The sequence below is a fragment of the Zea mays genome, chromosome 5 (assembly GCF_902167145.1).
Source record: "Zea mays cultivar B73 chromosome 5, Zm-B73-REFERENCE-NAM-5.0, whole genome shotgun sequence".
NCBI lineage: Eukaryota > Viridiplantae > Streptophyta > Magnoliopsida > Poales > Poaceae > Zea > Zea mays.
The window spans coordinates 224,613,775-224,638,841 of record NC_050100.1 but is presented as its reverse complement, the minus strand read 5'-3'; the positions used below and the strand labels follow the sequence as shown (position 1 = coordinate 224,638,841).

Genomic DNA, 25,067 nt, shown 5'->3' with positions numbered 1-25,067 from the left:
TCATCATCAACCCGAACAACAAGGGACAATTCAAGCTTGTGTTCACAACCAGCCGACAACCCATCTTCTTATTCTTCAGTCTTCTTTGCTTGGGCTCTTCTAGTATTGTGTACGTCTTGGACATATACTGATTATTTGTAAGTCTTATATGAGTCTTCACATGTCTTCTTTGAGGTGTTTCTCCCTCAATGCCTTAGTCCAAAACACTTTTGCATCCTATGAACTATAAACACAAACAATATCGAACTCATTAGTCCACATGCTATGTTGATCACCAGACACCAAAACCAATTAGTCAAATGTATCGAGGTCCATTTTCCTTACGCATATTTCTTGTTGACCCTTTAACGTTGCTCACTGTCTAACATCCATGTTGTCCGTCCATATGTGATGTTGCTCCCTTCAACACATCTCTGACCCCAATTTGATGTTTGTTGACTGCGAAGTTCCACCCCCATGGAAGACGATGACGCAACACCTATTGCTTTAGCTGTTGTCACCAGCGTACATGCTACTCGTGTAGGACACCATGTATGTGTTTGACTAGACATGACTACAACCACGTGACTTGTGCCTAACACTACGGGTGTAGAGTCCCGGGTATGATGTAGCACTCCCTTGCCGACGATAGCATGCTATTGAATTAGCTCAATCGAGAGGCTACGACGACGTCCCTTGTGCCATGTTACCAAACCATCATACTCTTATAGAATCTGCAGTTGACAACTGTTTAAAATAAACATTTTTAACTTTTCCACCATTATCAGCTCACAACTAGAATTAGATTTTTAGGAATTCATGGTTGAACCAAACATACCTTAATTAGTCCATGGATCAAACATCGACAGAGCTAGTGGTGGGGCGAGCGGGGCTTGAGCTCCTAAACCTATAGAGCTCCGTTGAAGCATCCACTCAAATTTACAACATACATAGTATAACATAGAAGAGTCTCATATGCTATATTATTTTAGTTCAGTTCCTCCTATTTTTATGCCCGAATGTAAACCTCGATGCTCGGGATGTAGCTGACTGATGCATAGTGAGGATGAAAACAATATTACGTCAGCATGAGTTTCCCGTTCAAAAATCAAAACATGGTTTCCAAAATCAGGTGACGTTTCCAAATGTAAGGACTAAAAGCAACTCCCCATATTGTTTCTAATTGATATAAATAGAGTTTTTTTTTGTAAAAAAATACCCTCCAACAGCTTATCTAAATCGTAATCCAAATATAGCCATCTTCTATTCTGGATTTCTCGCTAGTCAAATATAGAAAACGTGAATGACTCTCTAGAGTACAAACAAGATATATAATAGCTGTTGAAAATTGAAAACATATAGAAAGTAGATTTTATACAAATGACTCTCTGTGAACACAAGGTTGACTTGTCCCTTATGGTTCAAGTTGACGATGAGTGATTGTCATATGGTAGCGCATCAGGTCGAGTCGTGGACTGACTAAGGCGTGAGTTATGTGTGTGCAACCGTATCGGTCGGTTTGTGGTATGCACGTGTGAATCATAAGGACGGTGGTCAGCGGGGAAGGTGAAGGCCATGCGGATTCGTGCCGATGGACTGTGAACCGTGAAGGACGAGCGTTGGGACTTGACTAAGGGACTAAAATCGCCTAGTGACTAGTTGTGGTGGCTGACACCTAGGACACACACTCGCGCGAGGACGTGGTGGAGCGGGCAGCGTTGCCAGCACGGTCGAGGACTGGCGAGACACATTTCTAAGATGTGGGGGACGCACACGCGGTGCGATACTCATGGGGTTTGGTTGTTGAACCTCGAAAAACCACCCTACGCTACGGATGACATGTTTTGCTGAGTTTGGACCTCAACTTGGTGGTGGCGGTTCTGGTGGAAACTGGTGGTGGCACATGGCATCATCATGGAGGGTGCGTCGAGGTGAAGCAACTTCGTGTTGAACTCATGACCATCGAATAAAAAACCAAGGAGGTGGTCCACTTTGCCCCCGGTTAAATGGATAGGCTCTATGTAAATAGGGGTAGTATAGGAAATTGAAATAACTCTCTATAAATAGAGTGGTAGGGCTGATGGTTCAGCTATCTCTTTTGGCTTAGTTTCTTTTGGCACTTGTTCAGAACATCTACTTTTCTTCTTTAGATTTTCACCAGTTTAGCTAGGAGATCCACAACGCTTTGAACCTTTGCGTTCGTGATTTGTAATCTGCAACGATTAATCCAAGGAAGGGTGGCCGATACCACCCACGACTTTGGTTGGCTCTCAATCTCAGTTTTTGTCTTGCTGAAGTTTTTGAGTCATTTTCCTCTCTTTGTGATCTTGTGAAGAATCATGGAGTTCTTGTGTGAGGATTTGGTTTTGGGATTGATTGGTGGTGAGTTATACTTCTCGAATCATTGCATACACCTATCGCTGTAGATTTTGGTCGTGATTTGAGAAGAACTCAGTTTGAACTCTTTCTAGAAAACGACAACCAAAACCCCTGATGCCATGTCGACATCACAACACAGAGACCAACAATCGTAGGACCAACTTTTACTTGTGCTGCAACAACAACAACAAAAAGATTTCAAGGTTGACAGCCTCCTCCGTCCAAGCGGACAACCCCACTGTTAGCTAGAGATGGCCAAATGGGCGCCGGACCCGCTAGGCACGATTAGAAAATTAGGTCGGGCCTTCCAAGCTCGTATCGGGCCAAAAAACGTGTTTCAGGCTAGGTTTTCAGGCTTTGTGTACATCTATACTGTCAGCGAACCGATTGCCTCTTGCCCACGAGCGTCAAAGAGAGAAATTGACGGGTTCGTTTGGCAGACCTTCGCTCCATGATTCTCTAGCTCCGAGAGCCGATTCTTTAATAGAGTGATTCCGAGTGATTCTCAATTAGAATTGAATCTATTTAACGAAAATCGTTTGACAAATAGGTCGCGAAGTGATTCCTGAGAGATTAGAGAGTGGGAGCAGGTTGGGAGCGGTGGGAAGTAGGGTTTTTTGACTTCCACTTTATAGTATAAAATAGAGACTAGATTCACTTTATTCTCATCATAGAGTAGTTTAGATTTTTACCATTTAACTCTATAAATTGATTCTTGCTCGGAGCGAAACCGTATCAACTTTGCCAAACCCCCCCGGAATGGAAGCCAAAGTTCAATTACACAGAGGAATCCTATTCCTTGAGGTCATGTTCGTTTGATCCTAAAACCATAGGGATTGAGGGGGATTGAAGAGGCCCCCTCAATCCCTATGGATGAGCACAAAACGAACAGGGACTGAAGCGAAAGAAAGCTACTGACATGTGGGGACTTTAGGTACCTAGGCTCACAGCTCGCGACTCGCAAGGAGGAGCTTGCGGCAGCTCGGTATGAAAAAGGGCATCTGTCTTCTTTATCCATCGTCCGTCTCCTTCCACCCAGACACAGGCCAGGCGGGCCCATTGTTGCCCAAGACCCTGGAATCCGGAGCAGGAGTCCTCTCTCTCTCTGACTCTCTCCTGAGGGGGAGGAGGAGGAGGAGGAGGCAGAGGCGGAAGAGCAACCACCAAGCAGCAGAGCGCGAGGCGACACGGGGACGGAGCCCTGGAGGTCTCTCGCGAGTCCAGAGGCGATCGACGGAGTCGCGATTCGTCTCCCAGTACCGACTAATCTCTCGCTCCCGCTTCCGCTTCCGCTTCGATCCCGTGCTGCTTGCCCACTGCTGTAATCTCGTGCTTGCCCAGTGCTCTAGTTCGAGCACTCTCTTGCTTCTCGCTTCGCTTCGCTGCCTGCCGCGCTGCGTCGAGAGCTTTCGCCTTGCACCGGCGATTGCCCCGACACGATTGCGTCCGGTTTTTCTTCTAGGTTCTGCGTAGATAGATAGATAGGTATATATTTTTCGAGTCCAATTACGGGGTGCTTCTGGCACTGGTGAGGAAGGCTATTAGGGTTGCCTGCCTGTGTGTGCTGACCGTGAACGGAAGCGAAGGTTTCTCGCGCTAATCTGCCAGGACGCTTTGTTCTTTCCTGGCCCTTGGTAGTTAGCAGGGTGTCTCCAACCATTACACTGTCAAGTCTGGACTCTGGAAGGGTTAAAATCTCATGAAAGTAACGACGCCAATCGTGCCAGCACTGCTACGCTACGAGCCATTGCACCGTTCTGTGTCTCTGCGTGAACCAACAATTTCCATGGGTTCGGCCAAAAATTCCTGCCCTCCGATTATCCTGGTTCTTCCTACTACTGTAAGCAGTTTACTCCGTGATATTTAGAACCGTCTCCATTGCGGTACTACTTAGATATTGCTGCATTGTTAAGCTCTTTCCGCACCATTCGTATTTATCACATGATTCCCTGTCCTTCTTGCATCAGCACAGGGTTTCTCTTTGTAGGGATATGAACAACGGGACTTTGGTTTTTAACGGCAGCTAGAGGGTAGCCTGGAGTGAGCATTTCATTCTGGAGATACAATGGGTGGCTGCTGCTGCTGCTGCTGTTCTGCAAGGGCATCTGATTCAGATAGAGCACCGGTGCGCATCTATGTATGTATAACATGCTTTGTCTTGCTTTTCATGTCGAAAGATTCCCTCAATTTTCATCATGTATTTTTTTTGTCTCCCTTACTATTAACTGCAACGATAGCCTGGTTGCTACCATGTCTCGCAATGCTAGAAGTTTAACAGCTGTATAGAAGTTTTGGTTCAGCAGAATGAATTATTCTACCTGCAATGTGAATCTCTCTGCTGTTCTTATCAGCCCATGGTAATCAGAAATACAGACTGTGTGCGGTGTAACACAGTTGCTTTAGTATACCTTACCTACGATGATGGTCACTTTCATATGCACAAAAGGGGGAAATAAAAGAACAAGACTGGATCATAAGCTGGCTCAGCACTAGCTTTGTGTTTGCATATGTTAAATTAACTTTCCGTTTGCATTATTCAGCACCGACAAAATCCCGAGGAACATGCACCCTTGTCGTCAGCCTTTGATGGACCATCGCCAACTTCTGCTATAGTTGCAGTTGACACAAATCTTGATACACCATCTCTTGACACTTACCGAGCACCACCTGCACCTTTGCCATATGATGTTTGCTTCACAGTTTCAGAAAATCCTGGTAAAGGAAATATTTGACTAGCTGTGAGCATGAATGATGATAGTTAACCTCTAATCATACTGGTTTCAAATTCATATGCAGATGTGGAGAAGTCAGGCATTAAAATCAAAACTGACGGGCAGCAGTCCCCAAAAGTGGACGAATTTGAGTCGTGCGAAAAAGGTGCCCCTGAGGATAAGGCTGATGAGGAGGAGGATGTTTGTCCAATATGTCTTGAAGGTTTGTTTCTTCTGACCACGGGATCGTCAACTCTTTACATTATCATTCCGTTGTTAGAACTTTAGAAGTGAAATACCCTATTGTTGAATAGTATCTTTACCTGGTCACTTTTGATTCACATGTTTTTGCTACTTTTACTATAGGCCTGCATTCTTCTTGTTACTAGGCTTAAGAATTTTGGAGCTCATCTGTGGATATACATTCAGTTGGGTGAAACACGAAATGGATTGCATTTCTGAACTAGGTAGTTTGAACAAGTGCTGCTGCTGTGAAGTGTCTTTGATAGATGTTATATGTGTTCCATATCCTTTCTTAGTGTAGGAGTATTTGTATTCTCTCTCCGCATGTACGATATGCTCTAGCAGTTCAGTAGTGGGTAGGTGCATATATGATGGAGCCAATGCAAATGGCTTGGTACCTGTTGAACTTCCTTGTGCTTTTCTTTTTGCCTGTGGTGCATGGTAATCTTAACTGATGCATCAGCCGATGATGCCATTCTGAAATTAATTTCCAAACCAGAAGATTTCACATATAAAGCTTTGCCTGCCCTTCCACACCAGAATACGACAAAGAAAATCCACGTTCGGTCACCAAGTGCGAGCATCATTTCCATCTCTGTTGCATACTCGAATGGATGGAGAGGAGCGAGACATGCCCAGTCTGTGACCAGGTTAGCACAGCAATTTAATCCAGTCGAGAGACAGTATGCTTTTCTGCCGTCGCTTCATGTAGATTGGTTTCAGCTGAGCTTGAAACACGCTGCTGCCATGCCAGAGTGGATGGTTCGCTTTTTCCAAAAAAAAATTATGTTTTTTTGATGTGTGAACTATCTCTTGCAGATAACTCTGATAGATGGGATGTACGAATAGCATTCTTGGCGGCGGTTCCTGTTGAGTTGGCGTTCTTTGTTTTTGTTTTTGTTGTGGTCTGGTCTGGACGGCTGTCTGGTGGAGGAGATGGTTGATGAGTCTTGGCAAAAAAATAATTTATAGAAGAAAAATGACATGAAATTGTGCTAGAGTCGCCTGTGTCCTGTTTTTACCTGAAAACCCTGTGAGATTTGCTCCCTGGTTTCCTCTTGCTTGGTTTGCGTGTTCATTCTTCCATTTAGATTTCAGTTTCTCAGTGCCTGTGTGACAGGGAAATCATCTGTATTGTACAGTTAGTCTGAAACGGTGACAGAAAAGAAGAAAAGCTGATTCTACCATATGGTTGGTTTGAACTTTGTCCAATCTTGCTGGCCTAATGGCACAAGGTCGTTTGCCAGGTCAGACCGCTCGTCCTCTCCCTGCCACGCGGTCTCAGATATATGGATTCCACTCCATATTATATATCTGAGCCCTCTTCCTCATTTACCATAGGAGTAGTAGCAGTATACTTTGGAGTTAGAGCGAGTGTTTTCATTCATGGTCATGGTCTAGCTAGCTGATTAATTATTCGAATGTGCTCACCTGCCGTTAATTAGTTCCTTCTCAAACAGCAGTTCCTAGTTATTGAATCATTTGTTTTCTAATAGACTAGGTTGTTAAAAATGCATTTGTGTTTTTACATACATCCTAGTCGGTCTTAGTATGAGATGAAAGAAGAATAATCACCTGTTTGGAGCTCTGCAGCCAGCCTTGTGGATCAAAATTGATAAAGTCACCATATATAGATAACGAGAATAATGCCCTTGTTAAAGAGTGCGCGCACATGAGTGAGGAACGTAGTGAAGGTCACAGGGGGTAAATGGGAGCCAATAAAAATCTTTGTCTTGCTTCCCTAATATCACACCCTAAACTTCAAAACTGCAAATAGCACACATGAGTTGAGAAAAAAGTTTCTTGGACATACACGAGTTCAACGAAACAAACGGATCGCAAAACATACATTGAAAAGTTTGAAACAACCCCAAAACCTTGTCTACCAATCTATCTTTATCTTTGTTGCGAACTACCATCCTATCCTTACCCTATTTGTTTTTAAAATCCATTTGGTACCTATGGGGTGGCAGTTTTGTGGAGGTGATACCAAAAGCCGAACTCGATTTCTTTCAAATATTTCGAGCTCCTAATGCATGTCATTAACCCAACTAGTATCAGATAAAGCATGTCCAACATCTCGGGGCTCAAAAGAGGCAACGACTGCAGAATGAACTATGTGAGAAATATGTTGTGACCTGAATCGAGTGACTCGCTCGTGAAGCTCACTGATCATCTATTTAGGTGGGCGACAATGTTGAATGTGTCGTGATGCGTCTCTCGAAGAGGTCACCTCCCCCTCAACAGCAACCTGATCGCCTCTAGGCTCAGCAACCTCCGGCTCAAGTGGACCCCAAGTAATGGAAGAAGCGATGTTAGGTCTGTCAGCTGAAGTAGTGGAAGCAGGCTCGACTGAGACAACCGATGGAGACGGCTCAGGATCACCTCGATCGTTGTCATCTTGCCCTTCCTCCATAAAATAGTCTCTCCTATCTGTCCATTATCTGCATGCTCAAAATAGGGTTTGTACAAGGCATAGTCTCATCGAAAGTTACCTAAGAAGTCTCCACAATACAATTAGTTTCAAGGTTAAGTATGCGATAACCAAGAAAAATTTCGTCAAAAGACTATGACTCAAATTTGTTTAAATTTTCCAGTTTGAGCATATAACATTTAAACCAAACACTCTGAAATGACTTACCTTGGGTGGTCGTCCAAATCACAACACATAAGAAGTTTTGTTCAAAAAAGCTCAAAGAAAAATGCAATTGGACACATGGCAAGCTATGTTGACCGCTTCAACCCAAAACTTTCTAAGAGTCCTATGCTCATGGAGCCTCATCCTAGCCATCTTAACAAGGTTCTGATTTTTGCGTTCAACAATGCCATTCTATCAAGGTACATATAGAGAAGAAAATTGATGCTCAAGACCCAAAAAAGCACAAAAAGTCTCAAAATGAGTATTCTTGAATTATGTGCCATTATCACTGTGAATCGCTCTCATGGCATTCTTGTGAATCACTCTCACTGTGCATCTCGAGCATGTGAAAAATCTCATCCTTCTCCTTCATGAAAACACCCAAGAGTAGCAAGAAAAGTCGTCAACAATCACCAAAGCACACCACTTCTCCCTAATGGAGCAAACCCGAGCTAGACCAACTGTGTCTATGTGTAGCAACTCGCTGGGTTGCTTGGTCATCACTTTGATGACTAGGGGTGAGAAGTGACAACCATCTTTCCATGACGACAAGGTTGACAACTTTCTCATACTTTAATTTGGGTAATCCTTAGATGAGATCAAGTGAGCTTAATCGAACCAAAAGATCAAAGCTCAAATGACCTAACCTCCTATGCCTCTTCCAAATTTGAGAGGAAGATCTTGCAACAATAAATCGAGAGGGTCCAAAAGAATGAGAAAACTCAGCCCAAAAAACTCGTCCAAATGGGGAAATCTGACAAAAAGGTCCCCCTTGCCATCCAAAACACGAGAAAGACCCTTATTAAAGTGCACTTCAAAAAAGTGCTCAAAGAGTTACAAAACTGAGAGCAAATTAAAATGCAAATTGGAAACCAACACAACAGCCTTAAGAACAAAGTTCTCGTTCACTCGAATGGTGCCATGAGTGACAAACTTACCTTTTGAATTATCCCCGAAAGTGATGTACTCCTTACCGATCACGAGGTTGAGGCTAGAGAACCATCTAGTGTTTCTGGTCATGCGGCGTGAATATCAAGAATCCATGAGTTACATGTTCTCTAGAATTCCGTCCTGCATCAATAAAAGGACATTAGGTGAGCAAATGACATAACACTAGGGTTAATAAACTATGAAGAATACCAGTGTTGCAACATGTGTCCCTAAAAAGTGTTAGAAAAAACACCTAACATTCTTGGCCCCATTTAGGGTAGCGATCACCACGAGAATGAAACCATGGTCCGCTAGAGCTGTGGGAACCAAAGCCTCTACCACGGGATCTTTGGTCATATGACACATGATCAACACCCTACCGGGCATGACCACCATGTGGTCTCACTTCTTGAGACCTAGCCACCTGAAAGTCGCCTAAAGGGGGGTGAATAGGCAAAACCTGAAATTTACAAACTTAAACACGCTCTATGCTCGGGGTTAGCGTTAGAAATAATTCGGAGTGCAGAAGATAGTTCTTGCTATGAGTTGCTCAATCAATACGGATAACTTTGGGAGCCAACTCAAATTAATATGAGCAAGGGAAATTTTGGAGAGAGAGAGAGAGGAAAGAAGGGAAACAAATCGAGTGAAGATCAACACAAGTGAACACGACGATTTGTTTACCGAGGTTCAGTTATAAAGAAACTAGTCCCCGTTAAAGAGGCCACAAAGGCCGGGTCTATTCCAACTCTTTCCCTCTCTCAATCGGCCACACAGATCGGTCGAGGCTTCTCTTTAATCACTTGGGTCACTAAGACCCCACAAGGATCACCACACACTTAGGTGTCTCTTGCTAGCTTTACAAAGCACTTAGAAGAATGAGAATGAGAAGGAGAAAGCAATCCAAGCAACAAGAGCAACAAAAGAACACAAAACACCCTCTCTTAAGTCACTAAGCAATTGAGTTGATTTGGAGGGTTGGAGAGGGTTTGGTCTATTGATTGTGTCTTGGAGAGTAGCCTTTTGCTCTTGTATTGAATGTTGAGTTCAGAAAACTTGGATGGCTTGAATGGAAGTGGTTGGGGGTATTTATAGCCCCAACCAATATTCTAGCCATTATTGTCGTTGGTGCATCGGAAAGGTACTGCTCACTATCTGGTGCCTGCCACGTCAGTAGACCGTTAGGGTTTGGAGCGGTTGACCGTTGAAGTCCTTTGTCTTCTTGCTGCACCGGACAGTCCGGTGGCACACCGGACAGTCCGGTGGCACACCGGACATGTCCAGTGCGTTCTGACTTCTGCACTTTGCGCTTTTACTGTTCACATAGTCGATCGTTGAGCGCAGGTGAACGTTGCTCCGTTGGCTCACCGAACATGTCTGGTGCACTCCGGACAGTACGGTGAATTATAGCGGAGTGTCACTCTGAGAAACCCGAGAGTGGCCAGTTGGCGAGGTGCTCGGCCTGGGCACCGGACAGTGTCCGGTGCGCCACTAGCAGCACCATTGCTAGTCTTTCCTCCAAACTTGGTTGAGTCCCCAACTTAATTTCTTTCTTGGTTTATGTTGAACCTTATGCACCTAAGATAAAAGACATCTAGGTAAACTAGTTAATCCACGTGGTTTGTGATGGACATCAAACACCAAAATCGATTATAGGAAATGTTTTAAGCCCATTTCCCTTTGACCACCTGAGCCAAAGCACCTATAGGCCTACCATCACGTCTCTAAATAGGAGGATCATGCACACCGTGATAAGGGCGGTACATATCCTACTGCTCACCTCAAAACTCGTCTCTCATATCTCTTCCTCCTAAAACAAAACACAACTAAGTGACCATCCCTCATGCAATACTCGCAGTGATACCTCACTTCTCTCTTAGGTGGGGCTTTTTGTGGGAAAGGGTCACCTTTTTCAGTGGTTGTGGTGGTCTAGGAAGGGGATCGCTAGACATGTCGGGCAAGGTGCCAAGTTGGTTCTTAAGATGGTTAGGTTTAGGACACCACACTTTTTTTGACAAGCCTAACATGCACCCAACAAGCAAATCTAGATTGTAACTCTTCGCACTCATCTAGCAGGGTGGCGTACTTGTAAGTCACAATTTAGAATGTCCACAAAATTTGAGCTAAAAAGAGTTTAAACTTCTAAGTCAGATCAGAAAACTCGAACTTGACATGGGGTTTAGTCAAAAGAGCAAATCTATTACAAACTTGTCCATGAGTTGAATCAACTGATTTCTAAGGATGGAATGAACCCATTACAATTTCTAATTCAAATATCAACCCCAAAAGACTCCCCAAACTTGTGAAGGCAAAGTTCAACTCAAAAATTCAAAATAGAGGGGTTGAGAGGAGAAGAAGCATCTCAAAAGCAAATATCATCATATTTGGAACAATATGAATGCCATGGGGACTAAGTGTGGTTACGACCACATTTCCTCAAAAATCAATAAACTTAGATGTCATGGTTCAAAACATCTAAGGATCTTTTAGCTAGAATGAGAAAGAAGAGGATTACAAATTAAGTGAGGGAATGAAAGTGCTAAAGAGACAGATGTATTGTTCAGACCTTCCCTCCTATTTATAGAGGGTTATTCCTTTTTTCTAAACTACCCCTAGATACATATAGCATATCCCCTCAACCAGGGGAGAAATGGACCAACACTTAGAATTTTGATCCGATGGACACACAATCTTCATGAAGTTGCTTTGCTTTGACGCAACCTCCTCGATGACACACCGTGTGACCTCTAATTCCCTTCGGAACTGTGCCACTGGGTTTTGAGGCCCAAACCCAGAGAAACCTATGAACTGTTGCGCAGGGTGGTTTTGAGGCTCAACCCTCGAAACCCCTGTGGGTAGCATACTCCATATGCGCCCCACGTCATAGACATGTGTCCTGCCAGTCCACAACCACATTGGTGACACGATCCGCTCCTCCATTCTTCGCACCTAATAATATCCCCAGGTGTTAGCCACCTCGACGTTACTCAACTTCTCTAGTCCCCTAGTCAAGACTCAGTGCTTGTCCTTCGCGGCTCCCGGTCGATCGGTACTATTGACGCTCGTTTGGGCCAATCATCTAGCGCACTTTGGACCCCGCTCATGGAGAGCAAGGATCTAGGGTGCTCTCTTCGTGAGCATGAACCGTCTGTTCCAAATGGTCGGAACGTACGCAACTTATGTAGAGGGCAACGTTTCTCTCTGCCGGGCGGCGGACCATCCGGGCGAGCGTAAAGGCTGCGATGATCTGCTATATAGCCTGAATTTTGTTCCCTTGGAGGGACCAAGTTAGGGAGGAAAGTTCCTAGGGTTGTCTTGGGGTCGACAAGCCACTCAAGACATCTATAAATGATGTTGAGCTGAGGAGAGGTGAAGACCAGGGATGAATAATACAAGTTACTGCTACTTGAAGGACAAGAATGTAAAGGAACTTGTAAATAGATTGTTTTAGTCGATTGGGTGAATGCCTCAATCGCCCATACCCTTTCTCTCTCTCTCTCACACACACACACACATAATATGGATATGGACTCTCATCTAAGTTAATCTAATCTGTATCCAGATGTCAAATCTGGTGCTCAACATGTACAAAACCACATGACATTCAATTCACTTCGTCGTCGCCTAACGTCTCCGGACACTACACATGCACATCACAAGCGAAGAGATATGTTATGCCAATAACCTCAAGCCCCGGTTAGTCTAACCGACTCAACTCAAGATGCTACCTTTATTAACAATGACTCATCACAACCCGTACTACAAGGGTACATATCAACCACGTAGCCGAAGAATTGAAAAGAGATTGTCATGTTCCTCTAATTTCCTTTCTCAAGCTGGGCGATTGGAGTTGGTAAACTTGGTTTTCTCATCTTTACCAATTTTTTTATGTGCACGCTTAAAATCCCCGTTACTACCATTAAGCAGTAGACATATACAGGAAGCATTGCCTTTGGAGAGGGAATGACACAAATTCAAAAAAGCCATCGCTAGTTGCATGGTCCATGATTACTAAGCCAAAAGACAGTGGAAGCCTCAGGGTGATTAGGTTGGAGACCCAGAATGAAGCGCTACTCCTGAAATACTTGCACAAGTTTTTCAACAATCATGACTTACCATGGATAAACGTTATTTGGAATAATTACTATATGTCGGGCAGACTTCCTGGTCATAGAAGAATTGGCTCTTTTTTGTGGAAAAGTCTACTGAACCTTCTACACAATTTCAAGGGACTGACATTTCCGACCATTGGTAATGGTAGAACCATGCTTTTCTGGGAAGACCTGTGGAATAGGGGTATTCCAACACAACAATATCCAGAATTATTCTCATTTGCATGCAACACAAAACTTTCTATTGAAGAGGTTAAACAACAAGAGCATCTATTTCAAATTTTTCAGCTACCCCTCTCTAAGCAAGCTTATGAGCAGTATTTGGAGTTAAATGAAGCCTGGGATCAAATCACCATAAATAACTCAAAAGACAGATGGAGATATATTTGGGGTTCAAATATCTATTCAACAAAAAAAGACCTACATACACCTAATGGGGCATACCAACGCCCATTTTATCTATAAGTCGCTGTGGAAAAACAAATGTCAACCGAAGCATAAAGTCTTTTACTGGTTATGGTTTAAAAATAGACTGAACACAAGGAATATGCTGAGAAGAAAAAACATGACACTTGAGTCGTATTCGTGTGAAAATTGTATCTGGCAAAAGGAGGAAACACTTTATCACCTATTTCTTAGATGTAACTTCGCAAAGGCCTGCTGGAATTCCATTGGTATGACTCCTCCCAGAATTGCTAATCCGGAGGTGGCATCGACTAACCTCAAGCAACAACTCAATGTTCCTTTCTTTATAGAGATAATTATCTTCATGACTTGGAGTATCTGAAAATGCCGAAATGCATGGTTATTTGAGAACAAAGACCCAACAGTGCAACACTGCAAAAATAAATTCATAAAGGAATTACTCCTGGTCATCCACAGAGCTAGAGGAAGATATGATACCTTAATCCCAAACTGGCTTGATCAATGGTAGTCTTAACTACATAGCTCCTCTGATTCATCTTCTCAACTTTCTCAATTAGAATTTTCCAGCTCATATTTATCTCATGTGTTGTAATTTAACATTATTAATAAAGAATTTACAGTAGGGGTTTCTACTCCTGATCTTTCAAAAAAAAAAGCTCTTTTCCGTCCAATGGCTAAAATCCAACGACAACAGCTGTTGAGGCCGGCAGAATGACGCATTAACAAGAGTAAGGCACACATCAATGCACACTAGGATCCCCATTACCATACTCAATGCACACTAGGCTGCCCATTATCTTATCATACTCACCATCGTCTTGCGTTTTCTTTGTCGTGTTTTGCATATTTGCTTCGCATCTGATGACCAGGCTAGATCCTCGGCCGCGACATAGCTAGGCATTACCAAGCCTATAGCTAGCTTAAACACTGCCTCGCCCATATGGAGTTGGGTCTAACAGTAGACAGGAAGAAGGACGACGAGGGTGCACCACGAGCGTCGTCGTCGTCCTCCCCTAGCTGCGAGGCCGACGACGACGATCTGCCGAAGAAGCAGCAGCAGCGCCCCAGCGGCGACGACGACGAGGGAACAAGGCAGCCGTACAAGTGCACCTTCTGCAGGAGGGGGTTCCCGACGGCGCAGGCGCTCGGCGGCCACATGAACGTCCACCGTCGGCACAGGGGCAGACCGGCAGCTGTTTCTACTGGCGCCGCAGCAGGAAGCAGTGCAGCCAGTGTCTACGACTACGACCAGCCGTGCTCCACCACGACGACTCCTGTTCTGGCGTTCGCCCGGCAAGCTACGACGACTCAACGGAGGCCGCACGAGCTGCCCCTGTTCGTCGCCCGCGGTGACTGCTGCGCTGCCGGCCGTGGCAGCACTGGCACCGCCGCCGGAGACGACGTACCACAAGATCATCGCTACTACTTGCCCAAAAACGGGGATGGAGGGGAGGAGCTGGACTTGGAGCTCAGGCTTGGAGGTGCGGGACCATGAACGAGTATAACCAACCCCATGCATGCTTTCAGGTGTATGAACCGGAGAAACGATGGAGTGATTTTAATTAGATTGATCAGGGAAGGATTTTTTTTTGAAAAGAACAGATTTCTTTGCAGGATTTGTGAATGCATGCATGCTTTACCATGACCAATTTGATCCACAAGAACCTTTTTTTAATCAGATTTGCTAATAGCTACACCTACGATTACACGTATCTCTGATGATGAGGATTAGTCAGTGCTTCCTAACTAGCTCTTTCCTTATTCTTGAAGCTGTTGTTTACTTGGGTTTATTTCTTGTGTTTCAGTGCAAAATGACCTGCATATATATATATCTGAACCTTTTATTTTTGGCTAGTTTATCTTCCCTAAAATTTGTAAGATACAGGTTAATGGAGGGATAGCTACAATCCATTTGCGATTAGCATTAGGTAAACTTTAAAACAACGTTTTCGGTTAAAGAAGCTCTTGTTAACTTTACAAGAACATTACATTGGGGGTTGTTTACAAAGTCTTAAAAGCAAACTTTTGGTCTCTGCTTGACATAAAGCATACAACCATATGTACACTTCTGTATACAGTTAATTGCTATTCTGATCACCAATATAGTGTCAACACTATTGATGATTTAGTTCCACTTCTCGACGAGGATCGGAGTTGATGACATGTTCGATCTTTTGACCAACTAAGCAAAGCAAAGCAAACAACTCAACTTAATGCTGTCCTTGGTAAGAACAAGTTTTACATCACCTCAAACCATTCAAATTCAGTATAAGGGACAGGAGCTCAGCAGTTCAGCCAAGATAAATATTATATGTCCGATTTCAGTGGATCTGGGACCTCTTTTGGTATATCAAGTGGATGAATAAAATAGCTAGCGGGGTTAGTTTCAAACATTCAAAGATGTTGTGCTAATTCTTTGCAAAGGTTGTTGAACCTACTCGATTTGTCCTTGTAGTTGAAAAGTTGTTGTTTGTTTGTGGCCTCAATGATGAGCCATATATTTCATTCATGCTAGTAGCACAATGTATACAGATCTATTTAATTAGCCCGCAGCCGGCTTCAGCCGGCTTGTGCTTTAGGTTCATCACAGTAAAAAATATATACCAACATGCTTACTATATGTCGTTTCTTTCTTTCTTTCTTTCTTTTTTTATAAAGGAAGATTTTATTCATAATTTCAAGCATTACATCGAGCTAATACAAGCCTTTGAAACGTCTTTCAGCCTATGCTTAAACAGCACACAGAACGAAAGAACCCACACACACTCTAATGGTAATCAACCCTACTATGACTAGTCCGCCACACGTGTGTTAGAAGAAAAAGTCCTTGGCCATCTGCACTAAATATTGTATAGCCCCCATAACCATAGGTGGCAACTTCGCCTTATGCAAAATAGCCCATCTTCGAAGCATTGGGTGTACGCACACCGGTGAGTGATTCATTTATAGATCTATCCACAGGTTTGCATATGCCTGAAGAAGTACTAGACTCTCGTTTGCATATACCAGCTGGCCGAAATCACTATCTACATGGGAGGATGAGTAGGCCATCAAGCAAAGCTTTCACATGGTTACAACAGTGATGGACAGAAGAAGACACTGATGCTACAGCTGATGGTCCACGAAGACACAGCCAGAGGATGGTTAAGCCTAACGTCAGATTAGTGGCGCTGAATGGAGTACTTAGGAGAGGTATTATGCATAAGTATGTGAGGGGGGAAAGGATGGGTATGAATACCCTTGTAATAGAATTGCTAGACATCGAACCTGACACTATTCCCAATTCGAACATAATAGAGAGTTGGTGAGAATTACCTGATCGACCGCGCGCGAAACCAAGCCCGCTAGAGTTGTAGAGACACCTAGCAAAATAGGCAGCATCCCTGACCATGGAGTGTGCGTGCGCTAAAGCAACGAGTTATTCGCAGCCGAAAGTCGCTGCACTGAATGAAACAAATTGGGGTAACAGACTTTCTAACTAGGAGTATTAGCAAAAAAAAAAAAAATCCTAACGACCATCATTAATTATTACTCCATATCTGCATTTGTAGTGTTTGGTTCCAGAGCCGGTTGAGATGGAGCGGCTCTGGAAGATTTGAGAGGATGGTTCAGCATTTGAGCATAATTTTCTTTTTTAGAACCACTCTGTTCAACATAAAACCAATCCAAACAACAACAAATTAGCACATTAGTGATGTTAACAAACTGTTTCTATGTTGCTCTACACTTCTCTTTTATAGCACAAGAGATTAGAGACTTACATCTCTGTCTAGACGTCTAGCCCCACTCGTCCAACTACTACCGTCTTACTGTAGTTGTTGTGTCATATATAGTGCACACCTCTGGTGTGTCATAACAACGAGTGTGATGTGACATGGTAGAGCTCTTCATAGCGCTTTGCAGTAGGTACTCTTGCTTCTAGGGCCTTCTGCGTAAAGCCGCTTACATGTAAATAACAATCAATACATTAATAAGCTAGGATAAAAGGAACAACTGATAACTAATTTTAGCTTAAAATTTATTACATGAAGTTTATTTTAATTAGAACATATTCAATTAATAATATTATGAGACATATTTATAAGAAATGATGATGTAAGGCGGGTTTTAAAAACCCATAGGTTTGCAGGTATGGGTAGTGAAAGAACAAACTCATGTCCATATACCCGTTGGGTTTCCATTTGAACCCATTAACAAACTCATGTGTACAGAAATTGACCCAAACCTATACCCTAATAGAGCAAAAACCCACCAAGTTTCGGGTAGCGGGTACCCATTGCCATCTCTAAATTGCTAAGGTAATATGGCCCGGTGCTCCTTGGTCGTAGCATTTAACGCCAAGCTTAGCTACGTTTGCTTCCACTAGAACACAGCAGTGAAAAAAAGTGCATGATTCTCCTAACTAGCAATATATGCATGAATGCCAATACTTGTGTGTTTTCAAATTTTGTGAAATGCCAGTAAAAACTGAGGACGCATGTGCACCGTAGTTGGTTAAGACGAAAGAGGATGATAAACCCTTTAGATCGAGACCTATTTTGGTATTCAACTCAATCCACACGTACTGAAGTTGATTGGAGCAAAATTTAAACGGATTTACACTATAATCTACCTTAACACATATAGAATGAGGTAAATATGAAACAGTGTCTTAAGGCCTTGTTCGGCTCTAAGGGAATTGGAGGAGATTAAATCTTTTTTTGTTGTGTTCATTATTCATTAACAAGAGATTTAATTCACTCCTAACCGAACAAGCTCTAAGTTGATAATCTGTTTTGAGCATATAAAGTTGGGAAATCAAAATATTAGTTATCTTGTAGAGATGGATGGTTTCAGTTTGGCATCTGTTAGTCCTTTAATTTGGTTGCTGAAGCAAACATATTAATTAGATAGGAAGGAAAAACACAACCAAACAATATTAGGACTAGTTTGGGAGTCAGAAAATAAGAGAGTATTCGAGTGGTTAATTTTTTTTTGGAATAAGAAACAGATTTTAATCCCTTGAATCCTCTCAGGTTTTATGTGTAAAACTAACCCTTAGTTCGCGGATAAGTAGGCAGCTAGCGCCGTCGGTGCGCACCACCAGCGGCAGCAGATGGTGGAGCATTGACCACCTGCGTGCCGCATAGCTCGGCAGGCAGAGAGGTCCCCTGGATCGCAGTGGCCGTGACGGCTTTCCGGTCGGCCGCCGCCAGCTCCCCGCCGCCGCAGGTGAGGAAGCACCAGGCGATGTATTTGCATGGCCGGTGTTCGACGATGACGTAGCGGCCGGACATGTAGAGCTTCATGACGTAGCAGTCATCATCGCCCTGCACCTGCACCATGGGGACGGGGCGGGACGACGACGACGACGACACTGCAACAGCAGGTGGAGTAGGAGTGGCGGTGGACATGTCATCGTCGCAGATGAGGTGGCACTCGTCCCAGTAGATGGGGCAGTGGTGAATGAGCAGCGGGTCGCGCCCCGAGCAGAGGAAGCAGAAGTACATGTCGAAGTTGCCGTTGCTGCTGCTGTCAGGGGACGACGGCGTCGCCGAGGCCGAGCCGTTGGTAAGCATCGCCGTGTTCACGTCGCCATGTTCTACCGGGTCGGGGACTCTTGCGGCGGCGAGCAGGGACAGGGAGCAGGCGTGGAGGAGGAGGAGTATCGAAGCTGTCGAAATTAGAGACATGCCAAAGGCAAGGCAGTCGTAAGATTGGTGCTCAGAAACAAAGGAATCCAGCAGCGCAATAAATCTAAATTACTAACTAGTATAAATAAATAAAGGAGGAAAGGAAACGATACGTGCATGATTCTCCTAACCGGCAGCTAGCATACGTATCGCATGTAAGTACCGTAGGTGATTGCTTGAGATGCAAATGAGCTCCTTGTCAGCAACACTGCAGTCACAGCTTGCTGGACGCGCTACAGCTTTACAAGCATGAAGGAGGGAACACCTGGAACCTGAAGATGAGAAGAACATGAAGTCATCTATCGTGTAATTTTGGCTTTGGCTTTTGGTTGTTGAACAAACCCGAACATACTTAAACAGAAAGGAATAACACCTGCCTACATCGCAAATCCCAGTTCCTTCCTATGAGCGTGCTAACTAACATTTGGTATTCAAAACTGATCTAGATCCCCACCATGAGTATCATCACACCAGGCTGCAGGTGAAGACAGGAGCGATGGCCACTTTAAGTACCAAGTGATGCCTTTTGGATTAACAGGAGCCCCGACCACATTCCAGGAATTTATGAATCATACTATGGATGGTGTACTTGTCTACAGTCCTACTATGGAGCTGCATATCCAACACCTGAAAGTTGTCTTTGAATTGCTTAACCACCACCAATTGAACCTCAAACAGTCCAAGTGCATGTTTGCACAAAACAAGATGGAGTTTCTCAGCCATGTAATTAGTGCCAAGGGCATTGCATGCTATTGACCCTCGCAAAGGTCAGACTGTTCAAGAGTGGACAATACCAACCAATGTCAAAGAGCTTCACAATTGTGTCTCAGCAGTGCCTATCATACTCAATCGGATGGACATACTGAATGAGTGAATCAATGTCTCGAGACTTACATCGCAAGTTGAACAAATTTGGCTGTTGAACAAATCGGAACAAGAAAGGAATAACATCTGCCCACATCGCAAATCCTAGATCGTGAGTTCCTTCATGTGAGTGCTAATACTCCTGCTAACTAATGGTGGAGGAGAGCCTTGACCTGCTGTGTGCCGCACAGCTCGAAAGGCAGAGCGTTCCCCTGGAGCTGGACCGCGCTCGCCGACGCCGTGGTTCCCATGGCACCGGCAGCAACTTTGTCGGCCAGCTCCCCGCCGCCGCAGGTGAGGAAGCACGAGGCGACGCCGTCGCAGCTCAGGCGTTGGACGATGACGTAGCGACCGGACATGTACAGTTTCATGACGTAGCACTCCTTGCCCTGCACCGTGACCATGGAGGTCGGCGTGTCATCATCCCAACAGTTGAGGTGGCACTCGTCCCAGTAGATGGGGCAGTAGTGAATCAGCAGCGGGTGGCGCTCCGTGCAGAGGAAGCAGTAGTACATCTCAAAGTTTTCGGCGCCATGGGGAGACGCCGACGCAGCAGAGTCATGCATGGTGAACGCCGTCGTGTTCACGTCCACCGCGGCCGGGACAGCGGCGGCAGGTGTCGTGGTCGTCATGTCGCCGAGGAGAAGGGTGAGGGAGACCAGGGCATGGAGGAGGAGGATGGAAGAAGCTGCCGAGAGAGGCATCGTGTCGTCGTCGGCCGGGACGCCGCGCAGAGCGGAAACAGAGCTAGCTAGTCTCGTGGATGGGCCTCCTTTTTGGCAAAACAATTTTCAGAAATATTCTATATATATAAGGGTAAAGCTCGATCGGCTGTCCTTCGTATCATCAAGAACACGCCGCGCCAAATTGGATGCCATTTACTTTTATCTTTTTTTTTTACCGCTCATGTTTTTCAATGTACATCAAATTCGTTTAAAACTCAGTAAGTACATGAGTCTTCTAACTATCAACATAACATACGCATGTTAGTACTTTTGTTTTTCGGTGGATGAGTTCCAAATACACGATCCTAGTTAGAACTAGAACATTTTTTGTTGACTTGGATGTTAAGATTTAGCAATCAGAAGTGAAACATTCAAGGTGTATGACTGCTTCACTCTGAATGCATGGACACAACATCCATCAGAGAACATATCCGAGGTGTGGCTACAGAGACTGCTTCCTTGTCGTTCTTCGCGGTTGGAGCGGACAGATCACTAAATGTTGTAGCTGTAGGTAGAGGCGATTTTACACTATAAAATTTAAGTATCAGATCGAATTAGAATCGAACTCTATTTCTATTCATTTTTCGACTAAAATTAATTAATGGCTTAAATGAATTATAAAGAAATATTTCGATCATAATTTATTATCACCCCTAGTTGTAAGCGGACAGTTAAAGAAAACAATGTGCACTCATGCTTGCAGCGGACTTGAGGGAGGGAGGAGACGAGGAGTTTATGAACTCCGGCATGTTGGAAGGTCGCGATGTATCTAGACCGACAATAGATACCTGCGGATGTGCTTGTGCGCCTCATACGAGGGCTACCAACGGGGCCTGCTCGCTGGCGTGGTAGCGCGCTCAACAGGAGTGTTGGCCTAGGGAAAAGTATGGAAGCCCGCTCAACATAGGTGACATTCCCTTGTTTGGGGCGGTCTAAGATTGGTGAGGTTGAATCTTGTCGTATTTTTGGTGGAATCCTTCTTCATGCTCGAATTATAGATAAGCATGGTTTTATAGGCATCCAGTCGAGACTATAACAATTCAAGCTTCTCCAGTTTCTTCTTAGAACACGCAAGCGACATCGTTAAAAATTTCAATATTTTTTATTTTCTGTTCAACTCGGATACGGAAACAACTCAAACTGCACGAGTCCTTCTCGAACATGACCAAACTTTCTGAATCAGTTTCTCAACCATCGAATAGCTACGGTCCAAGTTTAGCCATACTCCCTCTCAAACTCAAGAATAACACTTCGGTCTACTATAAGGTGGTCGCAAGACTTATCCCAACCACTCTTGCGCTAAAGGAGGAGGGTTACAAGGAAGAAGTCCCACTAATGAGCACTCAACATGGCTTAGCCATCACTGCCACATCAGAAGGAAAGACTATACATTGGCTAAGAGTCCGGTTACACTCGAACATCTTGCCTTCATGGATCAATTGCCACACTAAACCGAGTCGCCATCTCAGTTATCCTCGATCACCAAGTCGTGCACTCTTGACAGCATAGGCATCTATGATCATAGCAAGGTGATAATTTGCTTTGAAATGAGACATCAGCCACAAGAACGAAGAAGAAGATGCTAACATCTCTAATGACCAGCAAAGTGTAGTTGGACTATTGGAGAGACATACCCTAAGAAGGCTATTCGAACACACATGAACAGGCAACACACATAACAACACATTTGATAGTCGCCTAGAGGGGGGGTGAATAGGGCGAAACTGAAATTTACAAAATTAATCACAACTACAAGCCGGGTTAGCGTTAGAAATAATAACGAGTCCGAGAGAGAGGGCGCAAAACAAATCGCAAGCAAATGAAGAGTGTGACACGCGGATTTGTTTTACCGAGGTTCGGTTCTCGCAAACCTACTCCCCGTTGAGGAGGCCACAAAGGCCGGGTCTCTTTCAACCCTTACCCTCTCTCAAACGGTCCCTCGGACCGAGTGAGCTTCTCTTCTCAAATCACAACCGGGAACAAAACTTCCCCGCAAGGGCCACCACACAATTGGTGCCTCTTGCCTTGATTACAATGGAGTTTTGATCACAAGAACAAGTGAGAAAGAAAAGAAGCAATCCAAGCGCAAGAGCTCAAAAGAACACGGCAAATCTCTCTCGCTAATCACTAAAGCCTTGTGTGGAATTGGAGAGGATTTGATCACTTGGGTGTGTCTAGAATTGAATGCCTAGCTCTTGTAAGTAGTTGAGAAGTGGAAAACTTGGATGCAATGAATGGTGGGTGGTTGGGGGTATTTATAGCCCCAACCACCAAACTAGCCGTTTGGTGGGGCTGACTGTCGTATGGTGCACCGGACATGTCCGATGCGTACCGGACATGTCCGGTGCGCCAGCCACGTCACCAAAACCGTTGGGTTCCGACTGTTGGAGCTCTGACTTATGGGCCCACCTGAATGTCCGGTGGCGCACCGGACATGTACTGTAGAGTGTCCGGTGCGCCAGTATGGGCGTGCCTGACTTCTGCGCGCGCTGGCGCGCATTTAATGCGTCCGCAGGTAGCCGTTGGCGCCGAAGTAGCCGTTGCCCCGCAATTACACCGGACAGTCCGGTGTACACCGGACATGTCCGGTGAATTATAGCGGAGCAGCTGTTGCGAATTCCTGAGGCTGCCAAGTTCCAGAGCTGTGTCCTCTTGGAGCACCGGACACTGTCCGGTGTACACAGGACATGTCCGGTGAATTATAGCGCACCGGCTCCGAAAATTCCCGAGGCTGAGGAGTTCAGCGCGAGGTCCCCTGGTGCACCGAACACTGTCCGGTGGCACACCGGACAGTCCGGTGCGCCAGACCAGGGAGCCTTTCGGGATGCCTTTAGCTCTCTATTTTGAACCCAACATTGGTCTTTTAAATTGGCTTGTTGTGAACCTTTGGCACCTGTATAACTTATACACTAGAGCAAACTAGTTAGTCCAATTATTTGTGTTGGGCAATTCAACCACCAAAATCATTTAGGAACTAGGTGTAAGCCTAATTCCCTTTCAATCTCCCCCTTTTTGGTGATTGATGTCAACACAAACCAAAGCAAATATAGAGGAGCAAAATTGAACTAGTTTGCATAATGTAAGTGCAAAGGTTGCTTTGGAATTGAGCCAATGTAAATACTTACAAGATATGCATGGATTGTTTCTTTGTTTTCAACATTTTGGACCACGCTTGCACCACATGTTTTGTTTTTGCAAATTCTTTTGTACATCATTTTCAAGGTTATTTTGCAAATAGTCAAAGGTAAATAAATAAGATTTTGCAAAGCATTTTCAAGATTTGAAATTTTCTCCCCCTGTTTCAAATGCTTTTCCTTTGACTAAACAAAACTCCCCCTTAATGAAATCCTCCTCTTAGTGTTCAAGAGGGTTTTAGGATATCAATTTTGAAAATACTACTTTCTCCCCCTTTTGAACACAAAGAGATACCAATTTGAAAATCATTAGTTTTAAAATAAGGTGGTGGTGCGGTCCTTTTGCTTTGGGCTCATACTTTCTCCCCCTTTGGCATGAAACGCCAAAAACGGATACTTTGAGTGAGATATAAGCCCTTAAAGTTACTCTCTCCCCCCTTTGGTCATAAATAAATGAGTGAAGATTTTACCAAAGATGGAGTCCTTTTGCTTTGGATTCTCCCCAAAGATGGAGAGATGCGAGGAGCGACGGCGAAGGATGAGTTACGGAGTGGAAGCCTTTGTCTTCGCCGAAGACTCCAATTCCCTTTCAATACACCTATGACTTGGTTTGAAATAGACTTGAAAAAACACATTAGTCATAGCATATGAAAGAGACATGATCAAAGGTATACAAATGAGCTATGTGTGCAGTTTAGCAAAAGAAATTGCGCGAATCAAGAATATTGAGCTCATGCCTAAGTTTGTTAAAAGTTTGTTCATCGAGAGGCTTGGTAAAGATATCGGCTAATTGATCTTTAGTGTTAATGTAAGAAATCTCGATATCTCCCTTTTGTTGGTGATCTCTAAGAAAATGATACTGAATGGCTATGTGTTTAGTGCGGCTATGCTCGACGGGATTATCCGCCATCTTGATTGCACTCTCATTATCACATAGCAAAGGGACTTTGGTTAATTTTTAACCGTAGTCCCGCAGGGTTTGCCTCATCCAAAGCAATTGCGCGCAACAATGGCCTGCAGCAATGTACTCGGCTTCGGCGGTGGAAAGAGCAACCGAATTTTGCTTCTTTGAAGCCCAAGACACCAAGGATCTTCCCAAGAACTGACAAGTCCCCGATGTGCTCTTTCTATTTATCTTACACCCCGCCCAATCGGCATCCGAATAACCAATCAAATCAAATGTGGATCTCCGAGGGTACCAAAGCCCATACTTAGGAGTGTAAGCCAAATATCTCAAGATTCGTTTTACGGCCG

General features: G+C 44.3%; 3 protein-coding genes across 19 annotated transcripts; 1 reads left to right on the top strand and 2 right to left on the bottom strand.

Moving 5' to 3' along the window:
- The first annotated feature begins 2,347 nt into the window (after positions 1 to 2,347).
- Positions 2,348 to 16,002, top strand: LOC100194366 (putative RING zinc finger domain superfamily protein). 17 transcript variants are annotated; one of them, XM_035967746.1, is made up of 6 exons: positions 3,297 to 3,614; positions 4,346 to 4,483; positions 4,899 to 5,073; positions 5,155 to 5,292; positions 5,853 to 5,962; positions 6,132 to 6,514. In XM_035967746.1, the coding sequence occupies exons 2-6, from the start codon at positions 4,424 to 4,426 to the stop codon at positions 6,159 to 6,161; spliced, it is 513 nt and encodes a 170-aa protein (XP_035823639.1). In that variant the 5' UTR covers positions 3,297 to 3,614; positions 4,346 to 4,423; the 3' UTR covers positions 6,162 to 6,514. The 17 variants fall into 17 exon arrangements, 16 of the variants coding, with proteins under 16 accessions (XP_035823631.1, XP_035823639.1, XP_035823635.1 ...); XM_035967742.1 differs by having other exon boundaries at positions 5,812 to 5,962; XM_008683027.4 differs by having other exon boundaries at positions 4,346 to 4,495.
- A 1,096-nt stretch (positions 16,003 to 17,098) lies between these two features.
- Positions 17,099 to 19,128, bottom strand: LOC103627903 (uncharacterized). The gene is made up of 2 exons (NM_001319712.1): positions 18,454 to 19,128; positions 17,099 to 17,346 (listed from the first exon to the last, which is right to left on the bottom strand). Exon 1 carries the CDS (start codon positions 19,088 to 19,090, stop codon positions 18,479 to 18,481), a length of 612 nt encoding a protein of 203 aa, NP_001306641.1. The 5' UTR covers positions 19,091 to 19,128; the 3' UTR covers positions 17,099 to 17,346; positions 18,454 to 18,478.
- Positions 19,129 to 19,989: 861 nt separating this feature from the next.
- LOC100276072 (uncharacterized) lies at positions 19,990 to 20,732 on the bottom strand. Its single transcript, NM_001149953.2, has one exon. It carries the CDS (start codon positions 20,656 to 20,658, stop codon positions 20,104 to 20,106), a length of 555 nt encoding a protein of 184 aa, NP_001143425.2. The 5' UTR covers positions 20,659 to 20,732; the 3' UTR covers positions 19,990 to 20,103.
- Between the last annotated feature and the right edge of the window lie 4,335 nt (positions 20,733 to 25,067).

Coding starts and splice junctions, on each gene's coding strand:
- LOC100194366 (XM_035967738.1), top strand. CDS start 14,359: ATGGAGTTGGGTCTAACAGTAGACAGGAAGAAGGACGACGAGGGTGCA.
- LOC103627903 (NM_001319712.1), bottom strand. CDS start 19,090: ATGTCTCTAATTTCGACAGCTTCGATACTCCTCCTCCTCCACGCCTGC.
- LOC100276072 (NM_001149953.2), bottom strand. CDS start 20,658: ATGCCTCTCTCGGCAGCTTCTTCCATCCTCCTCCTCCATGCCCTGGTC.